This window comes from Phaethon aethereus (genome assembly GCF_964289735.1).
Source record: "Phaethon aethereus genome assembly, chromosome: 1".
Taxonomy (NCBI): Eukaryota; Metazoa; Chordata; class Aves; order Phaethontiformes; family Phaethontidae; genus Phaethon; species Phaethon aethereus.
The window spans coordinates 121,865,093-121,882,017 of NC_138575.1; the positions used below are offsets into that span (position 1 = coordinate 121,865,093).

Here is a 16,925-nt window from a genome sequence, read left to right on the forward strand (position 1 = left end):
GCTGAGGATGCCTTCATTGTAATTTAACTCCACAGCAGTACTGTAAAACCTCTTTCCACACAGAAAGCCAAAGTAATAATTACCAAGAGTGCAATTCCACAGTCACTTTAGCCTGACATCAGTGTGGGTTCCCGCTGAACAAGGGCTGGTTCCATCCACCCCTTCTTGTTCTTCTCAAAATCCAGCTCTGGAATTGCCACAGCCAGCCACTAAACTGATGAGAAAACTGATGCAACTGAAAGCTGATTCTTGGGGGGAATGATAGACAGATGGCTAAATTGGTTTTCTGCTCAACTGGATGCATGTTTGTATCAGTATAAAGGAAGTGACAGGAATACAAACCAAGGGGAAATAGTTCCACTGTTTTTGTGTGACTCTGAATAGATATAGCAATAGCAAACTTTATTAAAAACTACTGGCCTGTTCTCAGTGGTTTTCCACCCCCCCTACTCTTCCCTGTGTTACTAGATTCAAAGATCTGACAGTTCAGCTGCTCAGAGGACCACTCCCCAACTTGCATTATTCCCAGCAATCTGGATTAGTTTTAAGAGTTGAAATAGCCTCCAAGCAGATCAGCTGATGGGTCTTAGTCAGCAGCAGACTTTGGAAGGAGGATAGTAACAAGCAGCTGGGAGGAGGCTCGTTCATGTTCTCATCAACGCATAGAGATCTGGAAGACAAACTCTGTCCAATAGCCTAAAGCATCAGTATAAAAATCTCTGTCTTCCCTGATGCTCTTACTGATTCTATCGATTAAAAAAGTCAGGCACTGACATAATACTGGGTTTAAAAAAATGGCATGCACGTGGAAAAACGTGCAGGGATCAGTAGGCCAACTCGGTGTTAAGCAGACACTGTCAACGTTACTGGCAGTATCTTTGTACTTCCTGCTACTAAAAATACCAACCTGGAAGCATTCCCCCGCCAGCAAGATAATTACCAGAAAGCTTCTGAGCAAATAGATCGTCTTCTATTGCGAGTGGGGCTCTTCCCACCTTGTAACAGTTTAATCTAAACTGCTACAACCAACCCTTTCATTTCACCAATGCTCCACCTTACTGACCCGAAGCAGGAAATGCTGGCATCCCTGAAGACAGACTGAAAGAGATCAGAGGGCTACCATTTATGCTACACGTTAAATAACCCATTGTCAGGTACTTTATTAAAGTTAGTCCAGACACAGTATTAATGCTACTGGAACGAAGTATTTCAAGTTATAATTATGCTAATTGACCAATGCCGGTATCCACAATATCCTACCAACCAGACTAGACCAGAGGCAAAAGCGACCTGAGGGAAAACTCCGGGAGCCACCTTGAAATCCTCCCGTCCATAGCGACACGGACCCTCAGCGCCTCCCCTTCCCCCCGCTGTCTCTACACCCCACCTCAGAGCCGCCCGTAGCTGCTTACGGCCGGGGGCCGCGCAGCTGGAGCGGCTGGTCACACGCCTGACTAACGGCAATAACCGGCCCCAGGGCAAGCCGGGGCGGGGGGGGAGCGGCGCTGCAAGAGCGAGACCGGTAAGAGGGCGCATCTGCCGCGCCCGCAGGGGTGCGCATGCGCAGAAGCCGCACCCACGGCGGAGGGCGGCTTGGGCGCTCCTCTCACAGCGAGGAGGGAACGGGTGTGCTGGGGTCGCCGCCGCCCTTCTCCTCTGAGCGAAGGCGGAGCGGTGGCTGAGCCGGGCCTTCGGCGCCTCAGCCTGGTTACCGAGCGCCGCGGTTTCTACCGCGCTCCCTTTCCCGCGGGTGGAGCCGTTGGTTGCCCCGCGGCGCTAAAGGCCAGGGTTTTAGCTGAGGCTGGAGTCAGCGGGAGCGTGTGCAGCCCGTCAACGGCCGCGGCGGCCGTCTGTCCCCCGCCGTGCTGTGCGGAGGCAGCCCCAGAGATTTATTTCCCCCATTTCAAACCTTACCCCGTTAAGATGTTCCCCAAACCCGAGGGGTGCCCGCTGATGGCCGGGTGGGGGGCTGGAGTGTTGGGACGTGCCTTCACTGGAGTCGATCCATTTTGCTTCCATTGTGAGGCAAGCTGACAAATCCCCGCAGCTCATGAAGTCCCACAATTTCAGAGGGCCCGTCTCACAGGCCCCCATTTCTGGTGCTGGAGCTGAGGCTGAACTGCCAGCTCAGGAGCAGGGATGGGGGAGCTGCTGGTAGGAGGTGAACGTCCAGCCAGAGAAGGGAAGCTGGGGATGGGCTGCGAAGGCATCTCAGACAGTTAAAACACATCATCCTATGACTGCTGTTGTAGCTACCACTGAACAATCCCACTCACCACTGCCCGCCCTCTAATTCTTCCATTGATAGTGCTATGAGTTTAGATGAAACCCCACCACTTTCAATAGCCTTCGCACCAAACACAGGCGCCTTTAAAGGTAAGAGCTGTCAATGCACACCATTTAGAGCTGGACGTCTTTGAGCAAGTGTGGGAGACCACACACATGCAGTTACTGCTTCCAGACTCTGATAAGTGTCCTGTGCAACCAGAATTTGTGATTTCTTGCAAGCATTAATTGATTACAGCAAGTTCTTGCTCTACTTGAATTACTTCTTAAACCACCCTTCATTTTGATAGAATGCTTACACTTAATTTCTAGACATTTTTTAAAGTAGGTAGACTCAGAAATATTTGCTGTACTGCAAGAAGACAAAGTAAATTAAGAAGAAAATGTGTATGTTATGTAATTAGAATGACAGCTATCCCTTTACTAACCAGAAATGCTCTCAGGAATGACTGGATTACTTTAAAACAGCAGCAGTAAATAGAGCATTCTTTTCCAAGACTTTTCTGCCAGGAACACCTCATATCTCTATTCAACCTACATCTTACTTAAATAACCACACAAGTATATCATGCCTGGAGGAAAACTTAGTGCATGTTGGGATTTGCATGTATTTCATGGGAAAAAAAGTAGTAGAAAAGGGAGGAGAGTGAATGAGAAGTAGGTGCATTTGCCTTCAGGACAAAGTTTCTCATTTTTCTCTTTGATTATGCAATATAAGCTCTTCCCCTTTGCATCTTTAAAAATGGTGCTTTGTCACTGATTCCACTGCCTCTTCAGCAAAAATCTTCCATTTGCGTCAGCATGGACTTCAGGGGAGGGCAATAAAGCAACTATTCTTTACTTTTTATGGCGCGCACAGCCCCCAACAAGAACGCCCTCCTGCCCAAATACCCCCAACCTACATGCCTACATTTACTTTGAAAAGCAGTCCTGAATTCTGTGTGATAACTAGGGTCCCTGGGCACAAGTGCCATCTGTACGTCAGTCCACCAAAGGTATTTAATTATTCCTCTGAAAGCTCAGACTAGGGCCTTAACACAGGCACGGGTGTAGAGAGAAGGGAAGAGCATAACTCATGCATACATTTTTTAGCCTACCAGGCAGTATAAGAGACTGAGAGCCATTCTTTTTTATCTCCCTCTCCTTGGCACAGCAAGGAACTAGCCTTACAACTTCCCCACCCTTTCCTTTAATGAGCTAATTTTTTTTTATTTCGTGTTTTTCAATTATAAGACACCCTCTTTATGCCAGTGCCATCTCCTCAACGACGCCTCTGTGCCCGACTTGCAGGCAGATATCACGCAGGCCTATTCTGTGTGTGAGAAAGGGCAGTCACTGTTGAGAAAATGCTGCCCACAACCTCGCTTTCCCTCTTCCCAGAAGTGACGAAATGTGGACCTGCTTCATTCTCTTATCATGTGAGCATCTTTGCAACCCTTTGGTTTCTGCATGTTGCTGCATATAACACACTGAGCGTGTTTTACCTTTGAATTTAATTTATGGTAAACTGAACACACACTAACACTTTCCCCTATACAAGTAACAGAATATAGTTTCTGCTAGAAAAAAGCGCCTGAACATAATAATCACTAATATTTAGTTAACAGCACTGCATCCACCACGACTTGACCATACAGTTCGGTACAGCAGGCCAAGTATGTGTTCTCCCACATCATTTTTAGCTACACTTCCAGTGTATTTCAACGCCTCTCAGCTCTCAGGTCCCTGTTCCTCCCCAGTTTTGAATTTCTTGACATCCACAACACCCAAGAGGTGCAAGTCTCAGTGATGCTCACCTTCTCCTGAGCTCTGTGAAAACAGCCAGCTGTGCGGGGAAGAGATACTGAAATGAGCACGTGGCTTCAGGGGAAGGCTGGCAGAACTCAGCTGGTATCTGCTCTCATTAGCAGCACCCAGCGCATCAATCCCTAGGCCAGCAGTTCTGGCAAACGAGCCAGAGCACGTGCCATCTCCTTCCCTGAGCTAGTGTCGCAGCAAGAACCTCAGACTCACGTGGGTAGGAGAAGGGCGGAAATCTGTAGAAAATTAGCATCATTAGTTTCTCCTAATTTTAACTCCTCATTTTGCCATTACTACACTTCTTTTTTTGTAGCCATTTAAATTTTTGCTACATTTACTGAACACCTTAAAAACTTAAGAGGTTTTTTTTTCGAAGTAAACAGAAAAATAAGGGAAAGCACTCAACTGACAGCAAAAAGGCATTAGAACTTAAAAACTGTGCTTTAGATGAAATAAATCCCCCAATTCAGTAATTTTAATTGCATTTGACAGCAGCTGCCCTAACAGCCATTGCAACTAATCAAAAGTGTTAGCAACTAACCAGACACTGTAACTGGTCAAAAAAACTCATGGATAAGGCAGAGACAACAGCATTACACGACAAACATTGATGAAACCCCAACTCTAGAGGCGAGACTGAAGTCTCCTGGACAAGCCTCATCTTCCCTGCCCCTTGCAGCTCAGCTCTTGGGAATTTAAGTTCAGCAACAGTGAGCTTGGACTCTCTAGAATGCAATACAAGGTGCCAGCCATCATTTGCTGTACTGCAGGGGCTCTCTGTGCCGGATCCCAGCCTGAACCGAACTGTGCGCTTTGTAGCTGGCAGCAGTACACATGCACAACAGCACTTCAGCACCCAGGAGGGAAAGTAAATCCAGAACAGCTTTCTCAGAGCATTTCAGGGCCAGAAACATATTTTCCAACCATGGTTACACTGTATGGTGAAGTAACTGTGGCTTTTTACAGTGTTCCAACATTTTTAATCAAGAATACTTATCAGCTTCTTGCCATATACAGTGCAAATATCATAGTAGCATCTCAGTACTGAAGAAAACCACTCAAAGACGAGTTGATGACAAACACGATGGAAGTACTTTTTTCCATTCTCCTGTTGCCAACATGAGGCTTTGGGTTTGCTACAGGGCAAAAGCCATTATGTGAAAACAAACCTCGGTAACTCAACTCACAGATGAAAGTCACTTGGCTGCACAGGCCGTCTCTTCGAGCAGAACTTTGCTGTGCACCGTGCTGCAGATCAGCAGTATCCTCCTCCAATATGTTTCCTTCTCCCTTTTACACCAGACGAGGCCAAGACACAACCACCGTGAAAAGGCATGCCAAAAGTACAACGGGTTAAAGATTTTCCAACAGGTATGTCTACATCAATAATAAATGTAAGGCCAAAAGTAATTAGAAGGAGTGACATTATTATTACTTTAAATAGCACCAAGGAAATCTCATTACTGAACAAGAATTCACATAGCAATACTAACAAAGCTATTTACCCTACCCATTTTCACACAGTACCTATAATTTTTATATGATTGTCATTTGGATGTATGGTATTTTTTCCATTCCTAGTTTTCAAGACGAGAAATTCAGGCTCTTTATGTATGCAGAACACTAGCTAATCACTCTGACAAACTGACAGAAAATTCAGTTCTAGAAATAAATTAAACCGTTACCTGGCCGTTCACTTGAAACAATTTCTGGAACAACAAAAAGGTACAGAAATGTAGCTGGTTAGACTGATAGGAGACTGACTAGTAGGTTTCTGCAAAAATACTCCCTTTTCCTATTGACACATCTAAAAAGAAAATTTTTAGAGAGCATAATAGCACTTGTTACAGTAGGTTTTCCTGAGAGAACTCACCACAGACCACAGCCAAGAAAGATTCAATCTCCTCTGCTTTCTGTTATTACCCAGTAACAAGCTACAGAATAAATATTTTACAATGCTTCCCTATGTTTCTGTATATTACGGAACATACAAAGTTCCATGAAATAATGATTAAGCTTACTGCTTTTGAAGCAAACCTATGTGATTTGAAGAAGAAAAAAAAGTTTGATGCATTCATTAAGGAACAGAAAAGAATAATACTGATAGAGAAAGGGTTCTGTACCTTGATGCTCCTTTACTTCAGAGCATTCAATTAAATAATAGTCTTAGCAATAAACAATGACGATACACAGAACACTACACAACATCACTCCTTTGGCTCAAAGTAATTCCAGTTTGTTACAGAACAGTTGTTATGCAAGATCTCCAACACATGGCCAAAAACGGTAACCTTCACATCCTGTAGACAAAAAGGCTAGTAACAAATTGGCAAAGGAAATTTAGATTGCACATCCCTTATGTAGTTTTATTCCTCATGCAGTTTGAAACAGCGTCAGTATAACTTTGGTATTCATCTGAAAAAGGCTTAGTTGGGAGAGCAGCTGGCAGCCACTGCTTGTCCAAGGTAAGCTCTGTCTGAAAAGGCATCAATTTCAAATGTCTCCAAAGTAATTTGTTTGAAACAAAACCAAACAAAATACTTTGTTTTGAAATGTTTCCTGTCGCAGCAACACTGAGAGATGATGAAGTACATAGCAATGGTTGCAGAGAAAGTCAAGATCATTTCTAAAAGGAGTGTTCAGGGAAGATTAGCTTTCAGAGAACGTTCTATTGCCTGGCCTAGTCAAAGCCCTTCCAGTGGTTCTATTTTTCCCTCCTGAAGCAGAATATTGTTTAAGATAATTTTTACAGCAAGAACAATCATCCACTAGAACAACCTCCCCAGGGACATGGTAGAGTCTCTGCCACTGGAAGTTTTAAAGATGCGACTGGACAGGGTGCTAGATAATCTCATCTAGCCTGGCTTTCCCAAAAAAGGTTGGACCAGTCAATATTTTGAGGTCCCTTCCAACCTGGGCTATTCTACAATTCTATGATTTTGGAGATACTGAGAGACTGGAGAGAGACATTTCTTTCTGTGACCACCAACATGCAAGTATTTATTGTGTGATCATTCCTTTTTATATTAGCTAGAATCAATCATTATCAGAAAGATGCTAACCTGCCTGGATGGAATTATGCAGGCCAATTAGCATGGGAGGCATGCTCAGCAGCGTTAAGAGTGCAGAATACCAGAGGATCATGTTAGGATTAAGAGATTTTGTGAAGTCAGAGAGGTCACTATAATGGTTGATTACCACCATATGCAATTCTTATCAAATAGGCAATTACATGTTAAAATGACTCAGGTTAATTCAATGCATCATGAATGCTACTATCAGTAGAACTAACATAGAGCAGATGTACTCACTCTGCAGCTAAGGCAAAAAAACCTCTTCCTCTCCACTTAAAAGCTTAATCACCATTTACACGTCTAAACAAAACCCTCATCTAAAAACTCTATATGCAGTGCTGTAACCCTCCGTGTGTGTGTGTATATATATGGATTTTTTTAGATGTTAGCCGTCTTTTATTTACCATAGCAACTTGACGTAGGACCTCTACATTTGCTTTCCTTCCTTTTTTTTTTTTTCTTCCAAAGCACCCTGCCAAAAGATAACATGCCTTTACCAATAGGCACGAAACACGAGGTGGGGGGAAAGTTTCACAATGTATTTCATAAATAATAAAACCTAGCTTCCTCTTGACCAGTGGGTTTGGTGTGAAGGGGAAGCATTTGTGGACAGGACAGCTGACGAGAAACTTAACGGGCTTAAGCCAGTACTGAAATAATCCAAGTGATAGAGGGGCATAAAACTGTACTTCTCAGGATATTGGGAGACTAATAAAATTACAGGATCTCATGGTATTGTGTGAAAAGGATCTGGGGAAGACAGAAGGGGCTAGGTAATGAAAAATTCTCTTTCCCACCCTGGTAAAAGATATATTCTCTTTGACATGCATCCTTGTCTCATCAAATACAGGTCCCTCCCATGCAGACAGAGAAATAGTTCTGCTCCTCTGACACACAAAATCTACCACCAGAAACCTCTTTCATATTCATGTCCTGTTGCAACTAAGCTTTACACAGAGCCTAGCACAGCAAGCCTCTGGACACTGCTATGGCACCAAGAAAACCACTGGAGGTTAATTTTAATATCCAGACATTTATACTTTAGAAGAATTTCCTGTAGAGATTATAAGGCATCCTTTAGGGGTCAAGTAGTCCATGTTAATACAGACATTCAAAGCTGAAGTCATTCCTACTCATATTTTTGCTAATACATAGAACATTTTCATAAATACAATAGGCACAGACAGGATTTTTACAACCATCAATCTATCTTCACTGTCAAACACAGCAGCTGCTTTATCCTCAGCAAAAACCTTTAGCACAGTTCTGTGGCTCCGTCTGCTGCCCCAAAGGACCTTGTTCTTCATCCATAGCTGGAAGGACAGATTTGCCTTTCAGGATTCCATGCATAAACTTTTTTTTTTAGTCTATTCCTTTTTGATATCAGCTGCTTTTTCTCTGTGGGAAAGAAACTATCTTCTTGACATGCAAAAGTCCAAGACTGCACATCAATGTATGAAGAATGGAATGAAAGTGTAGTTATCAGCAATGACGGATTTGACCCAACCCACTATTTATATCCCCAATAGTCATGCAACCTTGCCCATTATACACTAGGGCATGCTGCCTCCATGTGGCAGAATACACTTCAGACATTCTTTTCTCTTGCATTTCACACGATCTTATGTGGCTATGAATTTTGGAAACAGTTCTGGAAACAGAAGGAATAGAATCCATATCTCATTTCTGTTAGAAAGGGCAATAAAGGGGATGAAAAAATTAATGCAGCATATTGGTAACAGTGTTTTTCACACAAATACTCACCAGGAACACACAGTAAAGCACAAAGGCTATATATATATATGTGCATATATATATAAAAAGAATGCTTTCTCAAACGTTTATTACATGATGAAAGAAGACTAATTGAAAAAAAAGTCACATCCTGAACTTGATCAAAGGGGACTGATTGCTCTTCAGGCCTATTAGCTAAAAGAGAGATTGAAAGAGCAGTTTTGAAAAATTACACAGAACTGTATCACATTCTTTTTTCAGTTCATAACTGGTTTGATTCAAACTTGACTAGAAGATCATAAAAGTTGCTTTAGCATTAGACCAGCTATCTGATTCAAGTAGCACTAACACGGTGTTATGGGTACAGGGGTTTTCCCATCACTAAAATGGAAATACTTTGTGAAATTGGTATATTTTCTTCCACACCACACTCATCCCCACCCCAAAGCCCCAACCTCCACCTACTTCACCAATGTTGTTAGATACAAGGCCTAAAGATAAAAAACAAGACAATTACCGTTTTGCCCATTTGTGTCTTTACATTTCAGTCTCTACCAGCTGACCACAAGTGCATTCCACCTCACTATGAACAAGGTCTTCCTATGTAATTTCCAGACTCGAAAGAAATGGCATGGTATGGCTGAAAGGGTTTTGTAAATGACCAGTGCTGTAATATTTAGGATTTCCCTGCTTTGGTTAAGATGTATTATGATGCTCCTGTCAAATCTCAATCCTACTGCACAAAATACAGAGTGCAAGGGGGTGCTAAATTTATGGTGTGATCTTTTTCCTTTTTCTTCTTTTTTTTTTTTTTCCCCTAAGACAGTGCAAGGTCTAGAGACATAGTGAGAATCTCAAGATTAGGGTGTTGCAGGGTGCTATGCCAATTTTAGCTTACATTTCACTGTATAAACATTTTCCTATCTCTGTTTGGTATCCAGCAAACAATCCTATTAGAAATTTACCAAACGTCTGTGTGTTTTTGTCCCTAAGTACTGTCCATTTCAAAACTTTTCAAAGTATAAATTAGTAGCTATACATCTGTTGCTGTTGCTCAGTTTGAACCTGTTGCTGTCCTGACTGCTGTTGCGTTGGCTGTGCCTGGGGCTGCAACACGTCAGTCTGAGGCACCGACCTCCATGTCAGAGGATGCTGTTCCGTTATCTGGTTCCCTAGAGGAGCAATGGAGTTCACCAAGGTGGTCAGGTTTATAAAATGGGCCACAGACTGAGGATTGGCAGCCTCTGGCTGTGGCTGGATCTGAATGTCATTTTGGCGGTTGTGCAGCATGGCGGAACCACTGACGGTGTCAAACGTCACGGTGAGAATTGAATTGTCCAGCTGTAACTGGCGTTCAGGTGCAGTTAGATGGCCCACAGCCACTGGCTGGAGGTTTGTGAATTGAGTTCCAGCTGCCGTCGTAATGGGGGTAACAGTGATATTTGTCAACCCGACAGAACTGGAAGGGGCTGTGACATTTGGGTCGCCAAGGGTCACCACCACCTGAGGAAAAACAGAAAGGTAACCTCAACCTTATATCTTGCAGCTGACTACCAAAATATCAAGCACCAAGAAAGATCACCTGAGTGCTGCTGGGCTCACATGTTGCTGCTGGCAGCAAGAGAAGGCATACACACAGAGGGGAACATAGGAAGCTTGGAATATAACAACTTCCACATATAGAAATGAGAAGATAACGGGAGGGAGGCATATGCAACATTCAAAACAAGCAGCCAAATTAACTTTCACACTTTTAGTCACAGCTTCAGCCAGTTAGTGGTATCTGGCAAACAAGGAGATGGTAACACCAAAGAAAATGAAAACAAACAGGAGGAGCTTACTGGTCCAATGCCTTCTTTTTTTTTTTTAAAGTCTCTATTCACCTTCGTATTACCACAATTAACCAAATTAGCCCTACATGTTCTGATCACTCTTTTGTGTTTGCTATTAGGAAAAAAAAAGAAGGGTTATCCCTCTAAGCAATGCCCGCTACCTGTCACTCTGCTACTGGATCTCACCTGCTGGATGCTCTGTACAGCTGAATTTGTCTCATCTCCAACATTCCCTGTAAATTCACCTTCCTTCTCTGTGTATTCACTGAAGGCAGGGTCCTCAGGCACTTGAGCTTCCTCCTCCTCACCTGACTTTTGTTTTCGTTTCTGGCCACGTTTAGGGGCTTTCATATGCTGTTTCCCTTCTGGTAATTCTCCCTGTTCCAAGGCTAATTCCGGCTGGAGCAACACATTTCCAAACAAAACATCAAGTCATTTTGCTTAGTGAAGTTCCAAGAAAGAGACTATCACCTGAAGTTTGTTTACTGCTGATTCTCAAGTGAAGAAACAAACTTCAGCAAAAACCTGATTTCAGGCAAAGAGACCTCACCCTGTAATTACCTCCATTTTACCAGCACCCATGTTATACAACAAAACAGATCAACAGCTTGCATCTGCTTACACATGTTAAGCTGGGGCTGACTCTCTAAAAGAGCACATTCCTTGCCCATCAGCCTACGCCCAGCTATGTTATGTACCAAAAAAATGATGTCCCCACCTCACCCTCCAGTAGGCCTGGAACCTAGCTGCCACCAGAATTCTGCAATGGCAAACTTACCTGAACAATCCCAATTGAGGAGGCATCAATGGTAGTAGTCTCTGGCAGCTGCTCTAAATCATCAATCCTCACCGACAGAATCTGTAGACAAAGAGGTATCACCTGGTAAACTGCAGCAATGCATACCACAGTCAAACAATACAGCATTGCCCTAATAAATCCTGTCACAAAGCAAAAATGATGTAATCTAACATTTTACACATCTAATTTAATACAAGGGGTTTAACCACGGCTTTTTTTAAAATAACCTTTTGGCATATAACCTTTTCATTCTCGCTGAAAACCAGCAAAGTTTAAAGACAGCAATAAAAGAATATGCTTATCTTCATATTCTAGACAGAACACAACCCACTGGGAAGTGATGAATTCTATAGAAAACAAACAGTGTGTTTGAAAAATATATTATTATTTTAGCATTTCTATTTATAAACCTATCAACTGTGTCCTACTCCATTACTTTCAGCTGAATCTATACATCTCAGTTTATCAAAGGACAAAGTGCCCTCTGGATTGCAGTTATGTACCTGCATTTTTAATCCAAAAATCAATAAACAGAGCTTTTTGTTGACTTCCTTCCCAGTCATCACAATAAAAAAATGTTCACAGCAAAGCAATACTAGTGACAAATCGGTAGTAAAAAAAAAAGCCTCAAAGAGAACAGACAAGCCTTCGTCAACCTAAACAAGAAATGCTGAGGAGAAACACAATAGCTATTCAGAAATTTAGAACACAGAAAAAGCCTCGTTGGGGTCAGACAAAACATCCCTCTAATCCAGATTCTCTGTAGTTAGCATTCATCTTTAACACTAAGAATAATTTTGTATCATCAGCAGATGCTGCCATCATCTCTCTATTCACCATGTCTTTCAGAGCACTTCTGAATACAGAGAACACAATGGGGAAAAAAGAATCAATTATACTCACTAATGTATGAAGACAAAATATGAAAAAAATATACATTTAAGCTGAAGCAGAAAAAGAAAGGGGATTTAAATAATCAGAACAATTTAATTTTTAGGGACTGACAATCAGATATGTTTACTACCGAAACATAATGAAAGGGCTGATTCAGTTAAGTGCATGCTTAACAGAGATCACCTAAAATTGGCCCCAAAAGAACAGAAAAAGAGAGAGAGGAAAAAAAAAGAGTAAATCCTTTCAAGTCACTGAAGGCCATAAACTTTCTTTAAAAAAAACCAAACAACAAACCACCCCACAATCTACCTGACAAACTAACTCACCTCTGGATGTTTACGCCTCATATGTCGACTCATGGACGCTCTGGTAGAAACCTTTGTCCCACACAGCTGGCAGCTCTGGGCTTCTACCTTATCGTGAGTGAGCTGGATGTGCTTCTGTAGCATGTAATCAGTGACATACTTCTTATCGCAGACTGAACATGTCCACTGTTTTCCTACTGGTGGCAGATGGAAGGAAATGCTGTTAGAAACAGTCCCCAAAGATGAGCATCGTATTGTCAGCATCTCAACAACAGGAAGAATTTTATCTTGGTAACATGATGTGTAACACTAGTTCCAATAGTGGCAAATCTAAAGCAAGCCTAGGAACAAAATTAGGATATTGTCTTTGGATACTGTTTTTTAGAGGATTTACCTGTATGAATCAACTTATGAGTCTCCATTGTATTTCTCTCACTAAACGTCTTGCCACAGAGCTCACACATGAAATCTTTGATTCCTGCATGAAGAGCACATTTAATATCAGAGTGAAAATAGTCTAAGATATCTGTGACAATTCCAAGTCTCATATTACTAAAAAAAAAATATAATAAAAAAAAAAATCACAGACAAAGAAGTAGAAGCAGCTCAGCTTCACCAGCTATTTTTATCTAAGCCATGTCACTATACCTGGCAGAAAATGAATCCAAGAGAAATTGATGCGGGATGTAAAAATTTGTTTTGCGAAATGAGAACCTGAAGACTAACTTAAAACAAAACCAACACTCTAGACCTACCCTAGACCAAAACAACCTATCTTAAAACAGCAAAACATGAAACCAGCTAAACTATAGATCCTAATTGTACAACAGGTGGTCTTGGCTGACAAGAGGACAAAAATCTCACTTTTCAAAAAGCAGAATATGCATATTTTTTTATTAGTGTCCCTCCTACTCTCTGACTGTTCTAGACAAGAGTTCCCTCAGGAAGCATTTACCTGGTTCAGTGCAACTTTTCTACCTTTAGAGACCTCACCTGTGTGTCTTTTGTAATGCTTCAGCATGTTGACTTTCTGTGCAAATTTTCGGTGACATTCCTTGCACTCATATTCTTTAATACCTTTGTGAAGTTTCATGTGGTGACGAAGTGCGTGTTTTGTCTTCATTCCTGTGAGACAAAAGGTACAGCACAACAATCAGTCCATGGCTCCCACCTTCAGAGGAGAACTCAGGATGACTGTGGTTGCAGTCAAGAGCTCTAAGACTGTATTTCCTGCATGTCCACAATTGCATATTTTTAATTGTTTAAGTAACAGTGCATGTTATCATTATTATTTCAATTCCAGAAAAAGGCTCTGGAAAACATCTGAGTAACCACTGAGGAAAAAGCAAAACAGCAGGTATAAGCAAAGACAAAACAGCATTAGAGATGTCAGACTTACTGCCTTTCCACTAAAATACCAGTTCAGATTCGTTCAAGTTATAACATAAACAACTCAAAAAGTCAAAGCAACTTTGACTCTTAAGGCTTACAGAGAGAAATTATTCTATTTCTTAAGCCTGAAAACAGCCTAGAATGAAAAAATTAACTTGTATTCACTTTTGTGCTGCAAATGCATTGGAACTCAGTCAGGCAAGCACTACTTAATCTGACAGAAGCCAATTTTATTAAAATCAGTTTTGGCTTACAGGCCATGAAACTAAATTGTATAAAATTAGGGGCAGTTTATGTAACCATAAGGCTCCTGATTAATTCGGTTTCTACCTCTCAAGAATGCAGGATTTACAGCACTCTGAGGACGTTCCCAATTCACCTGCTATTCAGTATAACAATTAACGGAAAACAAGGCATTAGACATACCTTTGCCACATTCTGCACACAAGTATTCTCGGATATTATCATGGACTCGCATATGTTCTTTTAACATGTCTTTTCTAGCAAATGATTTGCCACATTGCTCACAAGCATGACTTTTTACACCTTAAAAATAAATTTAAAAGACAACATAAACAAAAAAAATGTTAATGAAAAATGTGCATCTCCTAAAAACTGACTAAACTGGTGAATTAGAGGACAACAGTCCACTTGTGTTGTCAACCACATCTTTCATGCATAGCCCAAACTAAATTAGAAGACTTTGGAGAGAGAGAGAAAAGCTGTCTTTTTGTGTGAGATCTGGAAAAAAAAAAAGAAAGACAAAGCCTGAGGTAGGAAAATACTGAATAGCATGAAATAATAATGAGCTGTTAAAAATGATTTTGCAATAGCAGTTTTCAGCCTGTGTACTGGTGAGAAGGTGGCATGGATAAGAATTTTGGGAATAACAGAATACAGAATTAGGATTTTTAGCAGGTGAATCCCACATCATATTAACTAGGAATCTGGATTGTGTGCCTAGACTAAATATCTTCGTTAATACTACCTGCTTTAGAAAACCAGTCTACCCTAAAAACATAAATATAACATTTATCTTGTTGTAACTAACAGTAAAAACCCGTAACTTATTTCCTCCTGAAAAGTAAGGCAGGCACTGGCAACAGAAATTTCTTTTTAATACTGATAATAATAAAGAAACACAACATTTTTACCTGTATGTATAAGCTTATGTCTTTCCAGATTTCCTATACTGTTAAAAATCCTTCCACAGATTTCACATGGATGGATGTATCTGAAACCAAAGAGACCAAAAACTGTGATTCTTTTCTTAAGCCAAAGGTGGTTTTCAGGCATCTCTGTCAGTAATTGTATTTCACTTGGTAATAGTAATCACTATAAAAGTTCCTTGAAAGATAAATGCATTTTTAAAATGAGCCTTAAGAAACCTATTAAGTTCACTACAAGCTTGGAGCAGCCTGGCATTGCTATATCCCCAAATCATATTTTTTAAAAAATATTTACCAAAATCATAGATTTATACTTTACGAAGCCAAAACCAGGAGGCTGTTGACTAATCATCTATATGAAGTGAATCATTAGTGATATGTATTTCAGGCTATTAATAAACATTTTAACACACATTATACAGTCTCAGATATTTTAGTACAGCCCAGTTCTCTAAAAACATCAGATGGCAGAACCACTGTAACTTCAAAAGGATATAGCCCTCTTATCATGTGTCCAACACATCATCTTACTTCTGCACGTTAGGATCAGGCAGGTTCTCCCGATGAATGACCATGTGTGCATGGTAAGTTGCCTTCAAGGCAAAACGTCGGTTACAAATGCTACAGCCATAGCCCTTCTCCTTGTGCACGTCCATTATGTGCTTCAGGTACTCCTTCCCTCTGCCAAAAGTCAACTGTGGAATGAACCAATAGTGAATGAAAGGGGAAAAAAGATGTCAGGAACAGCGACGATCTAGTAACACATTACTGGGACCTAGAGTCAGAGCTAGTAGATATAAATATCCTGTGTATCACTACACGAAAAATCTGTGGAAGTTGGATTTAGCCCTGACCCTCTGGCCATTACAAGCACACTGCTACAGGACATCAGTTAACTCATTTGGAAAACGAGCTTGAGATGGTACCTTTGCTTCTTACACTGCACGAGTAGAGGATCTCCAATTACTCGTGCACCGAGGAACAGCCATTGAAGAGAGCCACATCTAACCTCCACTAGTTGTCAAAGCAGAGATGCCACAAATGGAAAAAAGGTCTTTTGGGCTCTAGAGGCATGGTGAGCTCTAGTCTGCATAGTAAGCTTTGGCACTAGCTCCAGAGGAGTTGGTATTTCTAGGCATTGCAGGGCAGCAATTCTAGCTCAGCTCCTGGAAGTGCTACAGCAGCGACAGACAGGTGCTCCCCCACTACTTAGCTCCCTGGGCTAAGCAACCCTGCATACGCATATTTGCTCCAAAGTATCAGGGCAAAGTGCCATCATGACATGATCTTTTGCTCCACTGTTGGAACTAGTCAGGGCGTTTCTGACAGCACTGCACAGCTTGGGGAAGGTATACCTTGGGATGAGAAAAAAATGAACAGAGCGATTCTTAAGAGCTCAGAAGAAATATTTCACTGAGACTCATTCGTATGTTGTTCTCCCTTAGGAAAGTGTAAACAGCTATTTTCAGCCAAAAAGAGTCTCCTCATCTATCACAGGTAACACTCATTTTCCACAGCTGTTGCCTTACACAACTGTTTACTTCACAAACACCTGCAAAAGCACTAAAAAACCCAGCTTGCAAAAAGAGCTTTCTAATTTGAATGGCACAACTGCCCTCATTTGGAAGCATACAATTTTA

The 16,925-nt window shown here is 41.5% G+C and overlaps 1 protein-coding gene across 2 annotated transcripts in view; it reads right to left on the bottom strand.

The window, feature by feature from the left end:
• Nucleotides 1-9,078: 9,078 nt before the first annotated feature.
• The window catches only part of PRDM15 (PR/SET domain 15), a gene marked incomplete at its 5' end in the record, with an annotated part of 32,847 nt that continues 25,000 nt past the window's right edge, over nt 9,079-16,925 (bottom strand). For both annotated transcript variants that reach the window (XM_082006092.1, XM_082006091.1), the window contains 9 exons: nt 9,079-10,397; nt 10,913-11,125; nt 11,505-11,585; nt 12,746-12,921; nt 13,119-13,202; nt 13,718-13,849; nt 14,543-14,662; nt 15,271-15,350; nt 15,817-15,980. In XM_082006092.1, coding sequence (XP_081862218.1) covers nt 9,921-10,397; nt 10,913-11,125; nt 11,505-11,585; nt 12,746-12,921; nt 13,119-13,202; nt 13,718-13,849; nt 14,543-14,662; nt 15,271-15,350; nt 15,817-15,980 — 1,527 coding nt within the window. In that variant the 3' untranslated portion in view covers nt 9,079-9,920. The remainder of the gene's footprint in view (nt 10,398-10,912; nt 11,126-11,504; nt 11,586-12,745; nt 12,922-13,118; nt 13,203-13,717; nt 13,850-14,542; nt 14,663-15,270; nt 15,351-15,816; nt 15,981-16,925) is intronic.